Source organism: Meriones unguiculatus, chromosome 11 (assembly GCF_030254825.1).
Source record: "Meriones unguiculatus strain TT.TT164.6M chromosome 11, Bangor_MerUng_6.1, whole genome shotgun sequence".
NCBI lineage: Eukaryota > Metazoa > Chordata > Mammalia > Rodentia > Muridae > Meriones > Meriones unguiculatus.
In genome coordinates this window covers 54574227-54600234 of record NC_083359.1, presented here as the reverse complement: position 1 = coordinate 54600234, position 26008 = coordinate 54574227, and the positions used below count along the sequence as shown (strand labels likewise).

General features: G+C 39.1%; 1 protein-coding gene across 7 annotated transcripts in view; it reads left to right on the top strand.

Annotated features, from left to right (window-relative positions):
* Mdm4 (MDM4 regulator of p53) overlaps positions 1-24673 on the top strand; it is a 45410-nt gene extending 20737 nt beyond the window's left edge. For 3 of the 7 annotated variants that reach the window (XM_021636384.2, XM_021636385.2, XM_060364301.1), the window contains exons 6-11: positions 1960-2027; positions 2769-2868; positions 5153-5313; positions 9284-9430; positions 11901-11972; positions 17342-24673. In XM_021636384.2, the coding sequence (XP_021492059.1) occupies positions 1960-2027; positions 2769-2868; positions 5153-5313; positions 9284-9430; positions 11901-11972; positions 17342-17911 (1118 nt within the window). In that variant the 3' untranslated portion in view covers positions 17912-24673. The remainder of the gene's footprint in view (positions 1-1959; positions 2028-2768; positions 2869-5152; positions 5314-9283; positions 9431-11900; positions 11973-17341) is intronic. The other 4 variants (XM_021636387.2, XM_021636386.2, XM_021636389.2 and 1 more) reach the window with 3 other exon arrangements.
* Positions 24674-26008: the final 1335 nt, after the last annotated feature.

Below are 26008 nucleotides of genomic sequence, written 5' to 3'. Positions count from 1 at the left end.
CACAGTTCTATTTTTATTTAACTTGTCATTCAGAAGAGTTTGTACTTATAAAAAGCCACAGACTCCTGATATGGTGGTGAACACTTGCATTCTCATTACTTGGGAGGCAGAGACATGGGAGAGCTCAAGTTTCAGTCTAGTGTGGGCTACGTAGCTACCCAGTTTCAGGGAGAAAGAAAAATAATTAAGTGGTTAGTGTGTTTTGCTCTTTCCCTAGATTCCCTCACTGGCAATATGTAATATAATCATAGCATAATGGTGCCTTAGGAAATAGCTGCAGAGAACTTTTTAAAGAGTTGTTATACAGGGTTTTATAGGGAATTTTGTGAGGAGTTTGGATTGTCTGCTCTGACTTGCTCTTACAGTTAGTGCTTATAATTGGATGTCACTGTTGACCTGAAAATAAATAGGATTGCATGTGTTTTATTTGTACAAGTGGGTTAGATCTTTATCTGTTTTGATTGTTGAAGAAAATGGTCATTATTTAAAATGAAGGTAGTTCTTTCTAAATATTTTTTACAACTTTCCCAGGCACATTAATAAAATAAATAGATATAACAAGCTTTATGGTTAGTTTTAAATTTCTTTCTGTATTGTAGTTTTCTAGATAATTTCTTTTTGTTTTTGAGTAGTTTAGCCTAAATAAGTTTTTTTTTAAATAATAACCACAGTTGCTTAAAAAACAAAAACAAAAGAACAGCTGATTGCGTTATTTTGATCTTGTTTTGAAGATGACTTTAGCCAGAAAATGCTATCTATGAACTTATTCTCACTTAACTATAAAAATGTTCTAACTATAAACATGCTTCTAGAAATGTTATTACAATTTTGTAAAAGGTTTGTTTTGTGCAAAATGACAGAATTGTCAGAGTAGTTTCAGGTTCTTGTCAGACTACTGGGTGCTGCTGCTTTTTTTCACGAGCAGCTTCTCAATGGCTCTGCTAGTGGGTGGTGAACCCAGTCCTCAGCAAGCTCGCTTGAATGTGTCTCAGTTACATGGATCAGTTACATGGTGTTGGTCAGGTTAGTGTCTCAGTTGCTTGTGCTTTTCTATAGTCATATTTTTAGGTTTTGTTTCAGTTGAGACTCGTTAAGTTTTTGGGATGCATTTCACTCTTTGCTAATGCAGTATAGGGATGTGGATGTCTGTTTGGCCTGTGAGATGTGTTAAAGTACTTGCTGATGACCCGAGTTTGATCCATAGAACCCATTGTGGAAGGAGAGTACCAACTTCCATCCCATATTTCCTTAAGCAAGGGTAACATGAATGTCCATTATACATAGTAATAGACAACAGTCTAAAAACAGAGAATTTCTCTCTACTGCCCCTCTCTTTCCTTTCTACTTCTGTTGATTGTTGGGAGAGAAACATTCACTTTCTTGGAAAATGCTGTAGTCACTGAAAAGACTCAGGGACAGTCTGAATTCAGGTGATTGGAACTCAGAGTGTGGAATCACCATTGGCATTTAAATAATTACCATTGACATTTAAGAATGCAGGTTTGTTTGAAGATGGAATTGTTTTCTGAAACAAGGCTGGCAAATTCCTGATTTTCAGATCTTGTACGGTACTTAAAAACACAAACTAAAATAGGCAAGTAATTTTTGTTGTGGTTTATAAGGTAGGCAGTTGTCAAAATAGGAAGAGATGAGCACTCTGTTGTTTTATGCTTGACCACTTTTTGCACAAAACTCTGAACATGTGCCATGGAACAGCATATTCAGCTACTTTTGCTTTCCTCCAGATTGTTCTGGTGTTGTCTTTTAACATGGCCTGTCTTGATTTTGTCATTTTTAGCAGTTTTGGGTTTCCCCCCCCCTCTTGGGAACGAGAGTCTTTTCCAGGCAGAAGTCCATCTATAGAGAACAAGCCTGCCTTAGGGCTGTCTGCTGAGATTTTTGTGTGGAAAGAATGGTTATTACCAGGGAAGGTTTTCCTTTTGTTTACTTGCTATCCAGATGCTGCTCAGACTCTCGCTCTCGCACAGGATCACAGTATGGATATTCCAAGTCAAGACCGACTGAAGGTAAAATCACCACACGGTGACTTCTTTTCTTGTACAGAGTGGCCCCTTCTCTGTACCTGTGGATCTTGGGCTCCCAAGGCCTTTTCGTGAATGTGGTAAGAATTTAATAAGAAAAGTCCTTGGGAGTTCACAGACCAGGGACAGAGTGAACCTTCTCTGTTCTGCCCTTAACAGAGTTCCAGTCTCTGAATGTGTCTTTGGGATGTAGCACTTCTGATTTCACTTCTTCCAGTTGCTCTCTCTCTCTCTTCCTCTGTGTGTGTGTGTGTGTGTGTGTGTGTTCACTCATGTGCGAGTTTAAGATGGTACATATTTGGGTGTTTAAAGAATTGCTCTATTAGAGGGTAGCAGGCTCATTGCAGTTAAGTTCATGTCGTGCCATTTCCTAAAGTTTCCTCAAATCTGGGAAAACTTTAACATCATCTTGGAATATGGTGAGGGTGTCACATGCTTTCTGAATTATGCCTAATATGAAGTAGGCTATGCAGACAACCTGTTTTTTTCAAGAGTGTATTTTTTTTCTTTGTACAGAGGTTATTCCCCTTCCCCAAGTTTGGGATTCTGCTAGCTTGTGGTGTTGAGAGGTGTTGTGTTGCTTTACTTGCCGACTCTTGTCTGCAGAGCTCTCTTTCTTGTGCATAACCCATTGTGTTGCACACTAACTGGTGAGCCAAAATGGAACTGCTACATCCCCTGGTCCCAGTCATATCAGCCGTACTAATAGACACCCTTCCCTTTCAGCACAGTGCAACGGAGTGCTCCAGTTCCAGAAAAAGAACTGAAGAAGATGATACTCATACACTGCCTACCTCACAGCGTAAATGCAGAGACTCTAGAGGAGGTAAGCTTTGGATTAAGAATCCCTCCCTTCTCTATCCTTCTTCAGCCATACTTCTAGAAATACCTAGATAGTAGGTATATCTAGATAGTAGGTATTCTTTGGCAGCTTATGGACAGTGGGCAGTACAGGACCCTCCTTGAGCAAGCAAGCTGAAGAGGATGCTGCCTGATGGGTTTGCTCATGCTACACTCTCTGGGGCAGATTCAGCGTACTCGGCCTTTTGAGTTTTGGTTCATATTCTGACTTGGCTTTTGGGATAGCAGCTAACTTTTAAAGATTTACAGTTTGCAAAATGGCAAGTATATGTAACAACATAGAGGCAAACATTAGATAGCAAGTTGAGTACTTCTTTTGCCTTGGTAGAGCCTTTTAGCCTGCTAGACACATGGTCAGGGTGAGTGAGTTAACCAATATTTTCGAAGTTCCTTATAAAATATTGTAACACTGTCTTCTGAAATTATGGAGGGTTTTTTTTTTTTTAATGTATGAAACTATAAATTTTCCAAAGGTGTTTAGTTTATGGCATAAAGGTGTTTTTAAAATATTTAATTTTATTCTCTGTGCATTTGTATGAAGGTGTCAGAATCCCTGGAACTGGAGTTATAGACAGTTGTAGTTGCCTTGTGAGTGCTGGGAATTGAACCTGGGTCCTTTGGAAAAGCAGTTAGGGCTCTTAACCACTGAGGCATTTCTCCAGTCTGGCGTAATGTTTTGTAGTAACTTGTTCCTGCTTCATAATTGGGTCAAAGGCAGGTTAGACTTTTGATTATATTTCAGAAAGTTATGTTATTAAAGTTGTTTTAGCTGGTTAAATTAAATTTGAATTTATCATGCTGGATTGTTTTCTCACTGTATTTGAACATAAATTAAAGTTAATTTTGTCTTTTAAATGTGATTTCATTTAAATTCAAATTTCTTATTTTCTACTCAGTAAAAGCTATTTAAAATGATAGTTAAAAATATTGTGTGTAATTTGTGATAGAAATTTAGAAATGAATTGTTCTAGAAATATTGTAGAAAATAAAATGACTAATAATGTTTATATTAAAAGCCTATGATTTTTGTGGTGGTTACTAAGAATTTCCAGGAAGATCTGTAGTTAGAAAGGACAACAACAATGTACCTGTGGAAAGAATTAATTACTCATATTTCTTTTATAATAAATTGTAGAGCTTGAGTACATGGGGATAACTTGAATGATTCTGTCTTGGAAATTAGTTTCGGATCATTACAGTAATGCATGGGTAAAAATGTAATTCACATCTTTCTGGCCATAAATACGCCTATGAAAACAGGATGTAATTAGTTGTGCTCTGACAGGGACTGGTGTATTGCAGAAATCTTTGAATCATATGTGTCTGTGCATATTTATGTTTCTGTGACTGCCATCATCAAGTCCAGTGCATTGGGAAGAGGTAGAAAACATAGAGAAAGTAGGGAAAGGGTAAAGTACTACAAAAAGGACTAGCAAATATGAAAGAAAAACTTACATATGACAACCATAGTAAACTTAGTAACTGTCAGGCTAATTTAAAATATGGAGGGACCTTGTCATCTGTGGGACTTTTAGGCACTGATATCTCAAGGAGCCCTTGATCTAGAAAAGGCACATACATGTGTTTATTTGGACATTTTAGAGTTCTCTGTTGATAGTGGTTGTTACCTAAGAAAACATACGTATTATTGATAAATATCCCAAATATGTGGAACCAGTAAGACTTCCCCATTAGGATCTGTACCTTCCTGCTTTGATCTCATGGATTAGACTACTATGTTATTATTATCATTTGCAGTCCAGTGGATTGCCATTATCAAAACATGTATTAGAGCAAGTCATTGTAACAATACTTTTTTTTTTTTTTAATTTGGTTTTGAGATGGGGATCTTACTATATGGCTTGACTAACTTGGGACTTGCTGTGTGCTATGATTAAAGGCAGGTCTATGCTAAAATGCCTGGTTCTAAGTCACTGTCATTATTTATTACAGTGTTAGGAATGTTTAAAATTTCAGATAATGGCCATTTCAAAATCATTTTAGACAAGTGCATTCTGATGCTTTTAGAGTTTCCTGTCTTCTGCTCACAGTGTTACTGCTTGTTAATGAAACCTAAATGGGAGATTTGGGCCATTCCACTAAGGTGTTTGATTTCTTTTCCCTTCTTATTTGAAATAGGGTTTTTGTTTGTTTGTTTTATTACTTATTTGATAAAGATTGGTAAGTGTTCTTGGAAAAATCTTGGTTTTTCTTTGTTACCTACAGTTGTTTTCATTTGATTTCTGTAGATGAAGACTTGATAGAACATTTAACTCAAGATGATACATCTAGGCTGGACCTTGATTTTGAGGAGTGGGATGTTGCTGGCCTGCCTTGGTGGTTTTTAGGGAACTTGAGAAACAACTATATATCTAGAAGTAATGGCTCAACTGATTTACAGACAAATCAGGTAAATGTCATATCTGACGGGAGCTGTTTTGCTTTGTGGTATTTTGTTTTCGCTTACTCTGACTTTTACATTAGCTAAGAATTTTTACTGCTTTGTTCCATCTATATGTATATGATGCTGAGATTTAGTTCTGACTCTCCCAAAATCCACATTGAACCCCTTATATAAGTTGTGCTCACTTTTATAGACTCTGACTTTGAATATGAAATTGATATTCTTTTAGCCAACACTTCTTTCCTATTTTTCCCTTTTACTTAATAATTCTAGTCAAACCACAGGAGATGCTGACTTCTTTCTCTGTCATACACTCTCAGGTTGTCAGGACTACGTGCAGAATACATCAGAAGCTAACCTTTTTTTTTTTTTTAACTGCTTTGGCAGTTCTAACTAACCCAATTTAAAATATATATATTTTTTCTTCCCAGACAGGGTTTCTCTGTGTAGCCTTGGCTCTCTTGGAACTCACTCTATAGACCAAGCTGGCTTTGAATTCAGAGCTCCACCTGCCTCTGCCTCCTGAGTGCTGGGATTAAAGGTCGTGTGCCCCCATTGCCTGGTGTCATTACTCTTTTTCATGTAGGTAGTTGAGCAGCTTTACATCACAGCTACATTTCTTGATCTTAATATTTTTGATTTTTAAAAACATTTTATTTTATGTGCATGTGTGAGTTCCTGAGTGCACCTGGTACTCTTAACCACTGAACCATTTCTCCAGTCTTGGGTTCCAGGATGTGGCATGAATTCCTTCTTTTGAAACAGTTTTCATATCTAATGAGGAAGTGGTTGGTTAACCCCGTAACAGACCATTATTATACCTATGGGCACATCTTGCTCAATAAGTTGGTATTTTAGGGGTCCTCTCATCCTTATTGGAAGACTATCGATTAATTTCTCCCCAAGAGTATATTTCATTGTTGTTTTTTGATTTTTGTGAGACAGGGTCTCTACATAGTCCTGGCTGTGGCTGTCCTGGAACTTACTAGTCTGGCATCAAACTCACAATGTCTTCTGAGTGCTAGGCAAGAGTACATTTTTTTTTAATGAGTAACTTGCATTACTGCCATGATTCTTCAGTGGGATCAGAAAACAAGTAGAATAAGATCTAGACTCCTTACCGTAGCTGTAGCTTGTCTGTATCAGCCTGTATCCTGGACACATAAGACTTTTTAATATTGTAACTCAGAATTCTTTCCTCCCTGAGGAAACTTAAATTTGGGTGCTGGCAGTTGAACCTGGGTCCTTTGGAAGAGCAGACAGTGCTCTTAACCTCTGAGCCATCTCTCCAGACCTGGCAACTTAAATTTGTTTTCTACTTTGTAAAGCATTGCTCCCTCAACTCTATTTCCTTCTCATGATTTAGGACTTGGTGTGAATGTAATTTTTTTTAAGAGGTCATCATCACTGGTTCCAAGGTTACTGTGTTGCATAATTCCAGAGGGATCGATTTCTTATTTTGTAGATGTGCACTTTTAAGTAGTAGCCCTGCAAAACTTACCTGTAAATTACCTCCTCTCCAGCTACCCTGTTCCTTTAACATTTTTTTTTCTTTAAGTACTTTTTAATTTTTAAAAGTTAGTATACGAAGGGGGTTTGGGATGGCTCAGTAGTTAAGAACACTGGCTGCTTTTCTAAAGGACCTGGGTTCAATTCCAAGTACCCATATGTCAGCTCACAAATATCTGTAATTCCAGTTCCCGAGGATCTGACACCCTCACACAAACATACATGCAAGCAGAACACCAATGTAAATAAATCATTTTTAAAAAGTTACTATATAAAGTAAGTTATGTCATTTCCACATACTCTTTTTTTTTTGAGTAAAAATGCTTCTACTAATAACAAAAAAATGAGTAAATAAGCATGCTGGACATTCAGAACACGAGTCAACTTTTAAGACGATGGCATAAATAATTAACAATTTCATTTATATATATTGTTTGTTTCATTTTTGTTTTTTGAGACAGAGTTTCTTTGTGTAGCCCTGGAACTCACTCTGTAGACCAGGTTGGCCTTGAACTCAGATACCTGCCTCTGCCTCCTGAGTGCTAGGATTAAAGACGTGCACCACCACTGCCTGGTTTATTTATATGTTTTAAACAAAATAAAATATAATAAGATAAAACTGTCCTATCAAAGTTGGACAAGGCAAACCAATAGAAAGAAAAGAGCCCAAGTAAACAAGTGAAGGTACAAGAATTACAGCTCTACTTATTCACACACTTGGGAATTCCATAAAAATACTGAGCTGAAAGGAAGCCATAATATACTTGCAGAGGACCTGGTATAGGCCTTTGCAGGCCTGTGCTTGCTTTACTGCTTCAGTCTCTTGAGTTTATATGAGCTTTGCTCCGTTGATTTAGAATTGTTTATATATCATTCTAAATGCTCTCTGCCTGTGTCTTCTACCTGGTGATCCCTTTCTTCCCCCCTCAGTCAATTCCCACTTTGCCTTCATGTCACATGTATTCGAAGACTGACTCTTCCAACCTCTATTTTGTCCTTGATAGTTTCATGATCCTCCCACCACCACACAATTAAAGTCTAAAACATGCACATGACAGACTACATTCAGTTTATACCTTTCTGAGCCTGGCTTATTTTACTTAACATAATAACCAAATGTTATTGTTTCTTATGGCTGAATAAGATTCTGTTATCTCTATATATCATAATTTATTTGTTCATCTAGTTGATGAACATTTAGGGTAGGTTGATTTCTTAGCTCTTGAGAGATGTATAGCAATAAACATGGATATGCAAGTGTGTATATGGTATGGCTTTAAGTCCTTTGAGTATGTACTGGAGTGGGAAAGTTTTATGTGAAACCTTCGCACTGACTGACTACTTTAGTTTTGTTGATGTGTGTGTGTGATTATATTATTTTTCCACCAGCAGTGTATAAGCATTCTTTTTCATCACTTGCTGTTTGTTTTCTCTTCCTTATCCTAATTGATATTCTCAAATGCACTTGCTACTTTAGGTTTTATATTTGTATTATTTGTTTTCTCTCAAGGTAATATAAGATCATGGCTTTTTCATTGTTTACTTATGAGTACTTAGAACAATATCTGGTATGTAATAGGCATTCAGTGAGTATTGGTCATAACAACAATAGTAGAGCACAAAGTTCTATAAAATATCCTATGGATAATGGGCTGGCGAGATCATTCAGAGGTTAAGAATGCATATCCTTTTTGCAGAGGACCTAGCTCCGCTTCTCAGCATCCATGACTCACAGCTGGTTATAGCTCCAGTTCCAGAGGATGCCCTTTGCTGGCCTTTATGGGCGCTGCATACAGCAAAACACCTATACAGATAGAATAAAAATAAACCCTTAAAAATGTTTATAGGTGAATGCAGAAAGTTAAGTTTATATATGTGGGATGTGGTTGAAAGCTTCAAAAAGTAGTTGTATGTAGTGGTGTGTGTGTATTAGTCTCAGCACTTAGAGGTCAGGGGCAGGACGATGTTGAGTTTGAGGCCAGTCTGGGCTACATAGTGAATTCCTGGCTCACCAGGACTGCATAATGAAACTACTTTTTTAAAACAAAGCACAAAGTGTCATGTTTAAAGAATGGGATTGCTATCATTATTTCCCTGGAAAGCATTTAATTGGTCATTAAATTAGGAAGGACTATGTCAGAAAGCATAGAACTTTTCTAGAGTCTCACAGAGATGACTGTTGAATGCGTTGTGTTTAGTAGAGCAAATGTTAAGTTCTTCTAAGCTCTTTTTGTACCATTTCTTATAGTTTGTACCTTATTTACTGTTAAAAAAATTTCCTCGTCAGGTACCGTTGTATCTACCCATTTGGTAACCGTAGAAGGGATCAAATAGAGCCCTGCTGAATGAAGACATGTCTGTTCAGGAGAGGCATGGTGTTCTCTGGTGGCATGTGAAGACATGAAGGTGGTTCAGCATCTTTGATAAGTCACTGCTTACAAAGCTCACTGTTGTTTTTCTCTGTTAGGACATAGGTACTGCCATTGTTTCAGACACTACGGACGATATGTGTTTTTTAAATGAGTCAGTGTCAGAGCAATTAGGTGTTGGAATAAAAGTTGAAGCTGCTAATTCTGAGCAAGCAAGTGAAGTAGGGAAAGCAAGTGACGAAAAGGTATGTTGGAAAATTTTCGCTCTGATTGTATCTGTGTTCATAGAATTGTTTGTTCAGGTGTTTAGTATTTCTCTATGCCCAGTTTTAAGATTTAGATTAAATTAGACAAGGCTGCCTTAAAAATGAGCCAAGATTCATGGAGAAGTTCTTGCTACTGTAGGGACATGCTGTCCCTTCCCTTCTGTGGTCTCATTGTGGAGTGTTTCTTCTAGAAACCTTTGCTTTTGAGGCAAAGCTGTAAATGGCTGCAACAGTTTCTGTTACAGGAGAAAAATCCTGAACCTTGGTAGCTTTGTAACCACTTTATAACTAAATTGGAAAAAGTTAATTTTTAAAACCTATTTTAAAGTTAGTGTGATTTTCTCCTATATGAAGAAGGGAGATGGGGATGGGGACTAGAGAGAGGGATGATGGCTTAGTGCTTCAGAGCTCTTCTTGATGCTTTTCTAGAGGATTTGAGTTCAGTGTCTAGCACTCATGTCTCGTGGCTCACTGTTTCTCACTCCAGCTCCTGGGGATCTAATATCCTCTCTGGCCTCCTTGGACACTGTTCACATGCACAAACCCACATATTAATTAAAAATAAAATCATAAAATAAAAGGAGTTAGAACTGGGTGCAGTAGTGCACACCATTAATCCCAGCACTGGTAGGCAGAGGCAGGTGGGTGGATCTCGGAGATTGAGGACAGCCAGGGCTATACATAGAAACCCTGCCTTGAAAAAAAAAAAACAACTTAAGAAAGAAATTGGAACTCTTGGTACCATAGTGTGAGAGTACACAGTTAAAGCAGCAGCGTGGCTGTTAGGATTAGACAGCAAAGCTTAGCACATAGACAAATTTCAGATAGACAAATTAATTATATGTGTAAATATCATGCAAGACCCATTGTTTTATACATGAATAACTGAAAAAAAAAGATATTTTAAAAAAGACAAAAGGGAAAAAAGCCACTGAATAAATGTCGGAGTAAATAAAGGCAACAACAAATACTGGGTTAAATTGGGCCCTCTCATACAGTTTTTCATAGGAATTTGGGTTGTTTGCTATAAATATATGTTAGATTCTCTAAGTCAGTTATAAACATTAGAATGTTGCTGACTAAAGTGAAGATGACAGTTTTGAAATTTTTAGTTAAAAGAATGGGTCTTAAAATACTTGAACTTTTGAGAGAAAATATATAGTCTTGCCAAGTACTCCTGGCTAGCCCAGAACTTACAGAGTCCCCTTGCTTTTGCCTCTTAAGTACACAGATTACAGGCTTTTGCTACCATACCCAGCTAATTTATTCTTGAAAGGGCATCTCTCTATCTGTCTGACCTGGAACCCAATATGCAGACTAAGTAAGTAGGTGCTGACCTTATTACAGGTCTGCACCACCACACCTTGTTTTTAAGTTCTAGATCTTAAAGTTGAGATACCATCAACATTTTTTTCTCCCCTCCCCTCTCTTCCTATTCCTAGCTCCTCTCTTTTCCCCCCTTTCCCACTTTTCTCTTTCCCCTCCCTTCTCTACTTTCCTTTAGAGGCAGGATCTCACTATTAGACCAGGCTGCTCTGGAGCTCACAGAGATCTGTCTGCTTCTGCATCCCACCTGCTGGGGTTAAAGGTTTACACTAGCACATTTGGCTCTATTCACATCCCTTGGCCTTCATTCCTGGTCTGTAGGAAAGCCTTTGTAAGGTAGCCAGATTGTCACATAGCTTTATTTTTGAATGTGAAAAGTGAAGTTTTAAAGTGCTTTTTTTGCCCAGAGTGTTGGGATTAAAGGCCCAGCTTTGTAAATGTTGGGTCTTTATGTGGTTTAGATATCAAGGTAACTGTGGCCTGGCAAAACGAACTGAGAAGTGTTCCTTCTGTTTCTATTTTGTTGAATAGTTTGAGGAGTATTGGTATATTAACTCTTCTTTGGAAGTCTGGTAAAATTCTGTGATAAAAAATTAAAAAATAAAGCCCTGTATTTTATTCTTTATGGCTACCTAGAGTCACAAGATAAAAATCTCTGCATAGTAATCACTGCTTTTATATTCCTTGCATTTCTTTTATTTGAAGCTGTGAATTTTGACATTTCTTTCTGAATATTGAAGATATTTGGTAACCTTGTGGCTACTTTTCTGTCATTTGTGGTACAAAATGTCAGCCATTTATGTCTACAGGATCAAGGTTTTAGTCTCTCTCTCTCTCTCTCTTTTTTTTTTTTTTTTTTGAGACAGAGTTTCTCTGTGTAGCCTTGGCTGTCTTGGACTGTCTTTGTAGAGCAGGCTGGCCTTGAACTCAGCAGTCTGCCTGCCTCTGCCCCTGCCCCCCAAGTACTGGAATCACAAACATGGCACGTATTATCTCCTTTTTAAGTAGTAGTAATGTGGGGCAGAGTAAGTTTTATATTGAAGCTCTTCATCACTTTTGCTTTCAGATAGTCTTCACATAAAACAGGTTGGCATTTCTGAATGACGTCTCTTTACCTTCACAGGTAATTGAAATGAGGAAAGATGATGATCTTGAGTCCTTAAGTGATGATACTGATGTGGAAGTTACTCCTGAGGTAAAGCTGTTTTGCTGTGGCCAAATTTTAGCCGAATCCCAGTTCCTGTGCTTTGAAGACTTATTTTTTCCTTTTTCTGTCTACTTTTCCTAGTTGCTAAGATGTGTTGTGTTCTTTACATTTCATTTTCTTCAGTTTGTAATTGGAATTTGAGAAGATAAAAGAATAATGTGGTCTAATATTTTCCCAGCTTTGGAAAAGATGATCAGATCCCTCTGTTCTGCTATGGAAAGTCTGGACAGGGCATAGGGAGATAGTTTGGTTGGTAAAGCACTTGTTGTGAAAGCATGCACACCTTATTTTAAATCCCCATGAAAAGCAGGTTTAGTAGTAATCCCAGTGCCTGTAATCCCAGTGCTCCTGTGGCAGCAAGGTGGAGATGAGAATTCCTGCTGGCGCACAGGCCAGCTAGCCTGGCTTATGCAGTAGCAAATGACAAGGATCTTGTCTTAAACAAGGTGGAAGGTGAAGAATACCTGAGATTACCCTCTGACCTCCGCAAGCATGTTTGTGGCTGTAGTTACACCAGCACACTCACCCCCACACACCTACATGCTCCCCACACTCTGACAAGATGGCTCAATAGGCAAAGGTTCTTGCTGCCAAACCTAAACATAACCAGTTGAGTTTGATTCTTGGGACCCACATGGTACATGAACGCACACATATGCAAACACCCAATGTAACAACAACAAAAACTTTTTTGGTTATCCAGCAGGCAGATGCAGTTGTTCAGAGTAGTGCTCCATTACTTTACCTCACTTGAACACCTTTCTCATCCCAAGGACAGGTCTACAAGTGAATGAAAATTTCTATGAGTTTCAAAAACAATTTTACCAGCACCTGTTAAAAAGATGCAGATGAGCTGGCCAGTGGTTGCACACTCAGGAAGCAGAGACAGGTGGATCATTTGAGTACGAGGCCAACTTGTCTACAGAGCAAGTTCCAGGACAGCCAGAGCTCCACAGAGAAACTGCCTCGAACCCCCTACCCCCCAACCCCCCAAAAAGGAAAAACAGCTTAATTTTCGTACAGTTAATATTAATGTAGGGTTACTAAAGAAGAGTTGATAATTCAGCTTTTAGGTAATAAATCTTAAGTTTGTTACCATGTGACAAGTTAAATCCAAACCTAGATGTATACCTTGAGTTGTTGTGTAATTACTCCTGTAATTACTCACTGTGGAAACAGATTATAGGAGCCCAGTCAAAAGGGTATTTCACATTTTGCTGCTTGGCGGTAGAACTTTAGGTTGTTTCTGGTGTCACTACTGCTATCGACTCTTATGGTACTGCTTTGCACATCACCTCTTTTTGCAAAGATAAGTGATAAAGTGGAACATAATTGATCTAGTAAGTGTTCTTGACCATAATACAAATAGCTGAGAAGAAATGTTCTCATCTTAATCAGGCTTCTATGGCACTTGGGCACAGAAAAGCTATTTAAGGTATTTCATCAACTCAAAGATGCCATTGAACTAAATAAACCCCGTTTTGTACTATTAAAAAAGTGATGGCAATTAAACTGTAGCATACTATCATTTATGTATTCCAAATTATTATGATGGTCTTTTGAGTATTTATGTAGCATTTTAGACGAGATTGAAGGGTCCTAAACTGGTGAGTGCCACAGTTTAACAAATGGTCTATGCCTCTTGGCCTCTCATTCTAGACAGTTATGACCTCTGTACCTTTAGGGCTTGGCCTTTGTCCTGTGTATCAGTTACTTTTCTATTGCTGTGATAAAATGTCATGACCAGGGCAACTCACAAGGAACTTAACAGTTCTACAGAGTTAGAGCCCATGACAACAGAATGAAGGCATACTGGTAGTTGATTTCTCACATAATAAACTGCAAGCAAGAGGCAGAAAGCTCACTGGGGAGGCATGGAGGCATTTGAAAACTACCTCCTAGTCATAGGTCTTCCAATAAGGCCATGTCTTAGCCACTGTTATGCTGTGCTTAGCCACTGGTCTGTTGCTGTGAAGAGACACAATGACCAAGGCAACTTTTATGAAAGAAAGCATTTAATTGGGGCTGACTTATCGTTTCAGAGGTTTAGTTCATTCTCATCAGGGCAGGCAGCATGGCAGTGTTGGAGGCAGATGTGCTGGAAAAGTACTAATTAATTCAGAGTTCTTCATTTGGATTCTTAGGTGGCAGGAAGAGACTGGACCTGCCTCGTGCTTTTGAAAACCTCAAAACTCACCTCCAGTGATACACTTTTTTCAACAAGATCACACATCTTAATTCTTTCAAATTGTGCCACTCTCCCTGGTGACCAAGAATTCAACCCGGGTGGAGGCCATTGTCATTCAAACCACCACAGGCCACAACTCTTCCCAACTGTCCACCAACTGGAAACCAAGCATTCAAATGCTTATAGGGGAAATCCATTCAGACTGCCACATCCTGAAAGAAATCCAGTCTTGAGTATCAAGTCATTGAGTCTGTCAAAACTATGCAATCTAAATAGCTGTCTTTGAATTAAGCAAGGCATTTAAAATTCATTAAGCTGTAGTGTCTTTTGTTAAAGAGAAATAGAAGGAAAATTACTTGGCACCCAAGAACAAGAACATTCATTTTCTTAGGTGTAATTTAAGTATGCCATTAGCTACCAGTGTTCCCGGGAGCAGTGAGAGGTTAAGGGAAATCATTTTCAAGTCTCATTTTTGTTTTGGTTTTCCAATTTTACTTTTTAATTTTTTTAAGATTTATTTTTTTTATTAGATTTTTTAATTTTATTTTATACGTGAGTGTTTTGTCTGTCTGTATGTGTGCCACACGTGTGTTTGGTATCCATGGAGGTCAGAAGAGGACATTGGATCTCCTGGAACTGGAGTTAATGGATGGTGGTTATGAACCACCATTTGGGTACTGAGACTTGAACCCAGGCCTCTGCAAGAGGAACAAGTGTTCTTAACTGCTGAATCATCTCTCCAGCCCCAGGTTTTATTTTTACTTTTTATATTTTATGTTTGTATTTATGCTCACATATTGTTCCACATTAAAAAAGGGCTTTAGATCCTGATCACTTTAAGTTGAAGTTTTCAACTGCTCTTTGTGGGTGTCGGGAACTGAACTTAGGGCTTTTGCAATAGCAGCAAGTGGTCTTAAACCACTGAGCCATCTCTACAGCTCCTTTGATGTTTGTTTGTTGTTGGTGGTATTATTTTTTTTCAGACAGGGTTTCTCTGTGTAACCCTGGCTATCCTGGAACTCACTCTGTAGACTGGACTGGCCTGGAACTCTAAAGAGATTTTCCTTTCTCTGCCTTTTAAGTGCTGGGATTAAAGTCGTATACAGATAAGACCTGCTCTTTTTTTTTTTAAGATTTATTATTGCTGGGCAGTGGTGGTGTACACATTTAATCCCAGCACTTGGGAGGCAGAGGCAGGTGGATCTTTGTCAAATTAAAGGTTTTTTTCCTATGCTAGCTCCTCTAGCTCCCAAATAATTAGATGGAGGCCTGTTCCAGATTTAAAGCATTAAGCTGGGCCGATTCTCATCTATTCTAACTAGTCTGTGCTATCCTGGCCTACTGCACAGCCACATGCTCTGTTATCTGTCCTTTGGTCTCACCCTGGTGGCTCCCTCATTGCTAATCCATCTCATGGTCAGGCCTCATGGCTACATCCTCATTGCCCGGTGTTGATCTCTTTCTTTCCCTCACCCCTCAACTTGGGATCTCCAGCTTGGGAACAGAAGTCTCACCTACTGTTGACTCTGCCCAGTCATAGGCTTCACCTTCTTTATTCACCAATCAGAGATAATTGGGAGTAATTTTTTTTTTTTTTTTTTTTTTTTTGTGAGATAGGGTTTCTCAGTGAAACCTTGGCTGTCCCGGACTCACTTTGTAGACTTCATAGATCTCCCTGAGTGCTGGGATTAAAGGTGTTTACTACCATGCCAAGCTTGGGGGTTAATTTTTACACAACATTGTGACAAGAGATTCCTCAATAACAATGACAGTGCTCATGTCAGGGCTGCAATCTGATCTCTGGGCACAGAAATCAGCATCTGAACACAAAATGTACCAGGCTGTCCCCCAACATCTCATTTTGTCCAATAAAAGGCTTTTTCTCCTACAATAATAAACTATATGTAGTAAGAACAATTATGAAACAATTATGACAACTATCCTGTAAGAATTACATTCACAATGGTCAGTCCATCTGTATTAGGCAACTAGGAGAAAGAACTCTTCTATCCATCCTGTCTTGGTGAGTTCAGAGTTTTGTATCTAAATCACTTTATTACCATCCAAGCCCTTATTTCCTCTTAACTCTCACAACTTACAATTACCAACCTTAAAATACTTGTTTACAACTTCCTCCAACTTCATAAAACACTTTCTTAGACCCGATATCCTTCATTTACCAACCTTAAAACACCTTCTTACAACTTAAATGTTCATGTCCTCCAACCATTGTAACTTGCATTTGCCTGGTCTACAGAGAAAAAGTTCCAGGACAGCCAAGGCTATGCAAGGCTATGCAGAGAAACCTTATCTTGAAAAACACAAAACAAAACAACAACAACAACAATATATATATATATATATATATATATATATATATATATATATATATATAATGTGAATTGGAGTGCACGTATGTCTGTGTACCATTTGTATGTCTGGTGATCTTGGAGCCAAAAGAGGGTGTTGGATCCCCTGGAACTGAAGTTACAGAATTGTGAGCTGCTGTATGGGTACTAATAGCCAAGCCTGAGTCCTGGAAATCCGCTAGTGTTCTTAACCATTAAGCCATCTTTCCAGCCCTTTGGTAAGTTTCATTTGTTAGCCTTTGGCCAGATGAGGCATAAATTGTGAATGGAAAAATGACCTGAAAGGAGGCAAGAAAAAAAAATTTCATCCAAACTGGATAGAAAGCCAAAGTAATTAACTTTCTCAAAAGTAACCATATCAGCTGTGCACAATGACACTGCCTTTAATTCCAGCACTTGGGAGGCAGAGGCAGAGGCAGGTGGATCTTTGTGAGTTCAAGAACTGCCTGGTATACAGAGCAAGTCCAGGATAGCCAGGGCTCTGTTACACAAAGAAACCCTGTCTTGCAAAACAAAAACAACAACAACAAAACTACATTAAATATTGATTTGAAAAGAACAGTTTTGGTACTATCAGTGTAAAATTGCATAAATTTCTTTCTTGTGACTATAGAATTTGTTCAGGTCTCAGGTTGGACCACCGGTTTGAGATGTCTTGACAAACAGTAAAATGAAAAATTTTGGTCTGTTTTCCTTCTAAAATTATATTTCATTGTTATTGTAGGGGATAGTGAACACACATTTGTCTCAGGATCTTTTTTTTTTTTTAACTACAGTTTTATTTGGCTTCACTCTTGCAGGATGAGTGGCAGTGTACGGAATGCAAGAAGTTTAATTCTCCAAGCAAGAGGTACTGTTTTCGCTGCTGGGCCTTGAGGAAGGATTGGTATTCAGATTGTTCTAAATTAACTCATTCTCTCTCCACATCTAATATTACTGCCATACCTGAAAAGAAGGAGAATGAAGGAATTGATGTCCCTGATTGTCGGAGAACCATTTCGGCTCCTGTTGTTAGGCCTAAAGATGTATATTTAAAGGAAGAAAATTCCAAGTTTGACTCTTGCAACTCAGTGGAATTTTTGGATTTGGCTCATAGTTCTGAAAGCCAAGAGACCATCTCAAGCATGAGAGAACAAAGAGAGATTTTTTCTGAGCAGAAAACGGAAACAGGAAGTATGGAAGATTGCCGGGATATCTTGAAGCCATGTAGTGTATGTGAAAAAAGGCCTCGGGATGGGAACATTATTCATGGGAAGACCGGCCATATGACAACATGTTTCCACTGTGCCCGGAGGCTGAAGAAGTCTGGGGCTTCATGTCCTGCTTGTAAGAAAGAGATTCAATTGGTTATTAAAGTTTTTATAGCATAGTTGAGTCAGTTACAGAGAAATATTAGGAAGACTGGGTCATTTATTTAAAAAAAAATCAGTATTCTTAGAGACAGGGGCAGAATATCACCAACTTTGATACTAGTCAGGGCTATATAATAAGATCTTGGTTTTAAAAATCAGTGTTCAACATCTTCTATAAATGTGACCAATTGTATGTGGTTTCTTTTTTGTTTTGTTTTTTTTTTTTCTTTTTTCTTTTCTTTTTTTTTTTTTTTTGTTTTTTGTTTTTTCAAGACAAGGCTTCTCTGTGTAGCCTTGGTTGTTCTGGACTTGCTTTGTAGACCAGGCTGCCCTTGAACTCACAGAGATCCGCCTGCCTCTGCTTCCCAAGTGCTGGGATTAAAGGTGTGTGCCACCACCGCCTTTATGTTTGTTTATGTAAGCATATATGGAATTTTGGAAGATCAGTTTTGATATATTCATTAATTAGAAAGATACATAAATCTGTTTTCCTTCTAAACCGTAACTCTGAGGGAATAATCCCAGTACAAACATAACAGTTCATTCTTTCATTCACTTACCAAATTATTGCAAGAATAATTGCTTAGTTGATTTTATTCTCTACCCTGCTGTTATGTTCTGGAGGCTTCAAAATATAAAGTAGTTTATTAGAAAAATACTAGGGCTAGTACTGAAAAAAAACCACAAATCTAATTGGTCATTCACTGTGTAGCCAAGGGTGACCTTGAAGTCTGATCCCTGTCTCTGCTGTGTAGGTGCTGTGCTTACAGGCTTTCCTACCATGTCCAGCTGAAATCTCTTAGCTTTAAATCAGATAACACAAGTGTACATCTCTGTACAGTCTTAGTTACCAGCTCTAAAAAGAGAAGGTATTGACTTTGTAGCCAACAATTTGCATTTGTCTCTTGGAAGCTGGCTAGGTGTTTTTATCCTGTGTACTTCTGGAGTGGTTCACATTCTGTGGCAGTGGCTTACCATAAGGATTGAATAAGTGGAGAGAAGTGTAGCAGCTGAGAAAAGGGAGGGAAACAAAATTGATCTCTTTAATTCTACTTAGTCATTTTAGAGCACATCTATTTAGTATAATACCGTTGTATGAACTGAAGATCTTCAACTGAGCCCCTTCTATCTATTTGTGTCTGGTGTTCCAAGGGGGAGATCTTAATGTTTCCCCAGAGATGTGAACACATCATTTTAAAGATCAAGTGGCAAGAACTATTGAATTTGGGAGTCAGCTAGCTGTCTTTGGCCTTTCCTTTGGCTCATACTGTTAGAAGGGGGGGAGATACAGTGTCCAGTCCCATAATGTCTCTGCTGGACCAGGACCGTGGGCTTCTATAATTATTACTAAGGGGAGGTATGTTAGCATTTGTTTTTGAATTGATCACATATTCCCTGTCCAGTCCCATTGCTCTACCAGTAGATCAACTCCACCAAATTCCCACTGGTTAGTTCTCAGAGTTACTCTTCAGTTGCTGTGAGAAAACACCATGACCAAGGCAAAGTATAAAAGAACACATGTAATTAGGTTTGCCTTTTGAGAATGTTAGAATCCATGATAGCAGGAACAGCTGAAAGCTCCCATCTTGATCCACAAGTGGGTGGCACAGAAAGAACCCTGGAAAACCCAGAGCCTGCCCCCAGTGTCATACTTCCTCTAACAAGGCCGCTTAGTTCTAATCCTTCCCAAACAGTTCCACCAGCTGGGGCCAAATATTCAAACATGACCCCATGGTTTAAATTGTCATGTAAACCACCAAATTCCACTCCCTAGTTACCATAGGCTCTTGGCCATATTATAATGCAAAATTCATTTAGCCCAACTTCAAATCCTCAGAGTCTTTCTAAAACCAAAGGTAATCTCATAATTGTAACCACCTGAAAAATCAAAAAAGCAAATTAAATGATCTGGACATACAATGGCACAGAATACATTACTGTTCCAAAAAGGTTATATTCAAGTACTGGTGAGGAAATACTACACCAAAGCAAGACTGAAACCCAGCCAGGCAAATTCCAAATCCTGTAGCTCTGGAATCAAAACGCTTAGAGCCACCCTTTGCTGACTACAACATACTTTCTGATTCCATTTGTATGCAGCTCTTTTTGCCAGATATCACATGACTCTGACAGTCTCAAGTGCAGCTCGAGTATCACCTTCATAGCTTCATGCAGCTGCCTCTCAGGGCTTCTTGCCCTCTCAGGGCCTTCAAGCAGAAACTCTCCTGCCACCCATTCAGTGACTTTAGTGACTTTCCTTATCTGAGGAGGAAGATTCCACAACCCCTTTTCTCATGTATTTTTCATGAATCTAAAGCCAGATGACATGGCCAAGTTGTTTTGCCTCCTTGGGATGGAGCCTGACCTTGAATCTTACAGCAGCTCTATTTGGTTGTTGCTTTTTAGGAGCAGGGCCTTTTCCTGTCAGAAGTTGGAAGCTTAGCTGGGTGGGGTTTTATCCTGAAGGCATCCCAGGCATCCCTCTCTTTCAATTCACATAAGGCCTCTCCTTAATTTCTCTTTCTGAGCACAAGCCTTTCCGCCAACATTCCTGCAAGTCCTTTTTTATTGCAGTCCTGCATAAAAACAATTACTAATAACTATGCTTCATAGTCCACATTAGGCTTTCTGGAAATCTCCTCTGTCAAAGAAATTAGTCCCTTCACCTCAGGCTTAGGCAAATGCTTAGGATAAGGGTAGAAGGCAGCCACATTCATTAAACATAAACAAAATAGTTTTTAGTCCAGTTACTAATAGGTGTTATCATCTGAAGCCACTTGAATTAGGTTTCCACACATCATACTCAGCACTACTGTTTTCCAAGGCTCCTACTAGGCTCATTAAGCTCTGCTCTTAACCTTCAACCACTTTCTTAGTCCAGAGTCCCGAAGTCTGCCACATTCTTCTGAAAGACCACATGGTCAACTCTGTCACAGCAGTGTTTCACTCAGATGCTGTGACAGAATACCCTGACCACGCAAAGTATAAAGGAAAGCATTTACTGGGTTTATAGTTTCAGAGGATCAGTTCATAATGACAGAAACAGTTGAGCACTCACGTCTAGATCTGCAAATAGGAGGCAGAGAAACCCAGGAATGACATGGACTTCTGAAACCCTTAAGTCTTCACACTGTGATACATTTCCCCCAACAAAGGTACATCACCTAATCCTTCCCAACATGAGCCGCCTAGTGGGCCATTCCCATACAAACCGCCAGTTTGCTAAGGAGCTCTTTTCTAAGCTGCCAGTTTATAATTTTAGTAGTTGTAGCAAACCTGAGTAGGGTTTGCCTTTCTTCAGTGGCCAAGTCCTTGGTATTATGGATCTTCTTCCCATATTGAAAATCTTGTAGCTCCGTATGGCTTGATGTGCAGCCTTTTTGAGAAATTGATAACAGACATCTATATCTACATCTCGATAGTGAGAATAACAAACTAGGGTAGAGGTGATCACAGATGTAATCAGTCCCAGTCCTGGCTTCAGAACAGGCCATGATACTCCACGCCTGGACTCCGGTAATTTCCTAGCCAGGACCTGGACCTCCTTCTGGGTAGAATTGGGTCATTAAGATTTTTATTTCAAGCACTAAGTTCAAAATAGAATGCATAAGTTATTTTCATTTTAATGCTTCTCTTTATCCTTTAGGTCAGAGTCTTAGTGTTTAGCCATGATTGGCCTGGGCCTCACCCTGTAGCTCAGGCTGGCTTCAACTTTTCAGTGATCTGCTTTTGCCTCTTGAGGGCTGGGATTATAGGCATGTGCTGGTTAAAATTCTCATTTTGCTTGTCATGTAAGTTAATTTAGTATTTGTGATCATGCTGTCTTGGACAAAAAGTGCAAGGCAGAGATGACATTATTAGAAAAGTCTCCAGGGCCTCACGGTTACACATTCCTCATAGAGGACTTCATGGTCTTTGGTGTGCTTCTGTTTACTACTATCAGACTAGAAATCCAGAGCAAGGCTTCAAACAGCTGTTACTGCCTCCCTAGCCCATCATAGAGTGCTGATTGAGGGCTCAGTTCAGAGCAGCCAGGCTGGCCTCTTACCTGCCAATAGATTGTATAATAGAATATTTGTATCGCCAAGCATCTGTGACATGTGGATATGTATTCATTATTTATGTATATTTAGATGTATTTGATACTCTGCATGGTTTAAAAGAATTTATTCTGAAAACCAGGATCATTTGTAACATTTGTATGTCAGTTCAGTGTCAGTTCAGTTCAGACTTTGAAAAGTCATGAGAAATCGAGGAATATTCCCAGTTCCCTAGTGTTACCTGTCTAGTTCTCTTTGGAAAGGAGAAAACTTTTGGATTAGTTATTTGTCAGTGTTTTTGTTTGTTTTATTGTTTTCATGATGTTCTGTGAACTTCTGAAAAGACATGGCTTTGGATACTGTGACTGTTATTTTCCCTTTAGCCCAAATTGTTGATTCAGCCTAAAGAATTCTATTTTTTGATGCCTCTTAACCATTCATGCATGTGCATGCTATCTAGATTGATGCTACCTTTGCTCAAATATGTCTTAAGATAAAGAACTAGCCATTTAGATCCTGTACTTAAAAGATAAAGAAACCTGGAAGCTGTCCTCTGTGCCAAAAGTAAAGTGTCCAGTGTTTACAGATGGGTGGAATTTTGCACTTCTGTAGGGAATGCTGAGGTTTTGTCACCAGCTTCCTTAGATTTATGAATAGATAGTTGCAGTTAAGCTTATGAGAAGGAGTGTTGAGCCCTCTCAGGCTAAACTGGAAATGAGACAGATGGTTAGTTAAAATGACTCCCTAGAGCTAGCTTGGGAGCACTTTTTCCACTTTGTTTGGATATGTTCTTTGTGTTGGCAGCTCTCTTTGTCTGCAGTAACTTTGTACTCCTTTAGAGGAGCTGCCAGCCCTCCCCTCCTGTGAGAGAATGTCTCGTAGGCATTTTGAGATCTTTTGATGTAATAAATGTGCAATCCCAAGTAATGCCGTTATTGGTGAATGTAGCATTACTAAAGAAACTCTTACTATAAATTATTTCTCATCTTCCATTAATAGCCCCATTTTTTGTTTGTTTGTTTTTGTTTTTCAAAGAGACAGAGTCTCTTGGTTGACCTAGAACTTACTTTGTAGACCAGGCTGTCCTCAATCTCACAGAGATCTGCCTGTCTCAGCCTTCTGAGTGCAAGGACTAAAGGCATTTGCCACCACACCCATCCTCTGTAGCCTTTTAAATGACTAATGTTATGGAAAATTATCTCACAGACATGGTGCTGCTTCCCTGCTTATTTGCATTTGCATAGGTGCCTCCTTCAGTTCTTCTAGGAACACAGCACAGGAGAACTCAGTGTTTCTTAAGCTGGAGGATAAGGGAAAAGGGCAAGTAGTACCAGGACTGTTCCTTTAGTGGTTTTAGGTGAGCATTGTGTTGTGACACTTGAGGGTCAATCTGAGCATTTAATTAGTTACCCAAAGGCGCTTTGTATTTTTAAACAGCAAGTACTTAGATGTGTGTAGACATTTCCCTTTCCTTTCCTTTCCTTCCCTCCTTGGTGCTTCTTAAGCTCTCCTAGTTAGCTGGATTTGGACATTGCTTTTGTGCCAGAGCCCATCTGTCACTCTGGGTGTTTAGAACTGCAGTTTACTTATACAGGATTCCTCTTCAGCCCATCCTGAGCAATGTTTTGGTTACAGAGTGGACCATGAGCTCAGTTAGAGGAAAGCTGTGAGGTGAGAGCTGTGATCTGGATTCCTTTGTGTGGGAGATGGGTTGGCAATTACTTGATGTTTGGTTTGTTTGAGCACTGAGGAGTTTGAGGTCAGTCTTTCCCCCTCTTCATGTCCATTTATTTTCTCCATGGTTTTACTTCTTGTTCAGTAAGAACCGCCCCTTTAAAACAACAATAGAAGATGCAATGCTCTTGGCCTTTTCAGCACATGGTATAGTTTTAGTCAGAATCTGAACAAGACTGTAGCTTGCTATGAATTGGTACATCTTGGAATGACTGCCTCAGCAGCTTGTGTCCTAGTCTGGAAGTTTTAAGCCTCATTTTTCTCAACACACACACACACACACACACACACACACACACACACACAGCTTGTGTCCTAGTCTGGAAGTTTTAAGCCTCATTTTTCTCAACACACACACACACACACACACACACACACACACACGCACACACGCACACACACATGCACACACACATGCACACACACACCCTACCATTTCTACCTCAGTTTGCTGTGGAGAATATGAGGGAACAACTCTTTTACTGCCTTGAAGGTGGAGGAAGCTAGTATTCTTGGTCAACTGTGCTCTGAATTGAATTGAGGAGCCTTTGTGTTCTGAAAGCGAGTGCAGTTCTCCTTGCTGCCTGCTTAACAGAGCCTGCATTGCTTGTTCTAAATCCCCTTGACACCAGGCTCCTCATTAGGAAGAGTTGTCTCCAGATGCTTTGAGAAGCACATATAAATTTGGATAGCACATTGTGTCCTGATGGAACTTTCTTTCTGTGGTCTTGTTGTATAGGAATTCTTTCTGCATATACTTGAGTAGATAGGTGGCATAGATGCTTTGCTGGTGTGCAAAAATAGGCAGTTTCATGACACTCCCAATCTAGTAGTCTCCAGTGCAGTAGGAAATGAGGGGTAATAAACTGAGAAGAATGGCAGCTCATGTCTTTGTCTAACTTTACAGTGCCACAAAGTTAATATCCCTATACCTGGATGTTTGCACTATGTAATGCTTGCAATGCCTTTTTATTGTGTTTTTGTGTATTAAACAGTTTTCGTTTCATTGTGTGCTGTCATTATTGGAAATACATAATTTCATTTATGTACTGCTAACCCATTTTCTGTTATCTTTGACATGATTTGTGGAGGTGATTAAAGTCAATATCAACTTTTCCCCAGATGGCCTAATAGAGTAATTGTATTCATTTCTGCTTTCCATTTCTGAAAGACACTCAGAATTTGAAGAGTAATATTAAAAATGGAGCTTACCGTGTCAAGCAGGACTAGTGCAAGTGTTTGTCATGAAGCATACTAATTGTGTATATTTCTAGCATCAGCTTGAGTGTCCAGCAGTGGCTCTTCAACTTTTGGAGAGTTAAATTCTTGGAAAAAGTAATGAAATTTATGGAAGCTCTTTATAAATAGTGGGTTTTTGTTGTTACTGTTTGTTTGGTTTTGGTTTCACTATATAGCCTTGGCTGGCCTGGAATTTGGTATGTAGCTGGTCTCCAACTCAGAAAGATCTGCCTGCCTCTTCCTCTGTCTCTCAAGTGCTGGGATGTGCCACCCCATCTGGTGTTAATATTTTTTATTGACTGACTCTCAGGCCCTTCATTTCATGATCCTCAGATATCACTAAAATCAGCTCTTCAACCTTTGGTGGGGATGGGCTGCCATGTAATTGATACAAATGTTTGTGTGTGGTGCAACTTTGGGCACTGTTCACTGTTCTCTCAATGTGTGCAGCCTCCACCTGTATGAGACCCTGGGGATGGCAAGGTGTGCCACTAGACATAGCAGGAATGGCATTTTAAAATGGGAACTGAGCCAGAGGAGCAAGAGAGACTGATGATTGCATTTGGCATCCTTTTCACATTTTGTGACCTCTTTAAGGTGCGTTTTGGTTTTGTTTTGGGGAGGAAGGTCTGCTTATGTAGTTTAGGCTAGCCTTGAACTTGATCTTCTTACCTCTGTCTCAAGTCCTGGGATTATAGGTATGCACCGCCATTCCTAGCTCTTTAAATTGTAATTCCAGCTGCTTTGCCTAACATTTTGTTTACTGAGTTTTTACACTCTGCTCCACCTAAGCTGATGGTGCTGAAGGTTGAAGATTTATGGCTTATTTATTTATTTTTTGTTTTTGTTTTTGAGACAGGGTTTCCCTGTGTAATAGAGCCCTGGTTGTCTTCTATTTGCTTTGTAGACCAGGCTGGCCTTTAGCTCAAAGAGATCTGCCTGCCTTTGTCTCCTGAGTGCTGGAATTAAAGGCGTGTGCCACCACTGCCCACCTTGAAATTTTATGTTCTTGATGCTAGAGGGAAAGGAAGCTGACCCTAGTACCTGGCTTGTAAAACTTGTTCAATTCAAAGTCAGTGTTTCATCCCACAGCCCTCTAGAT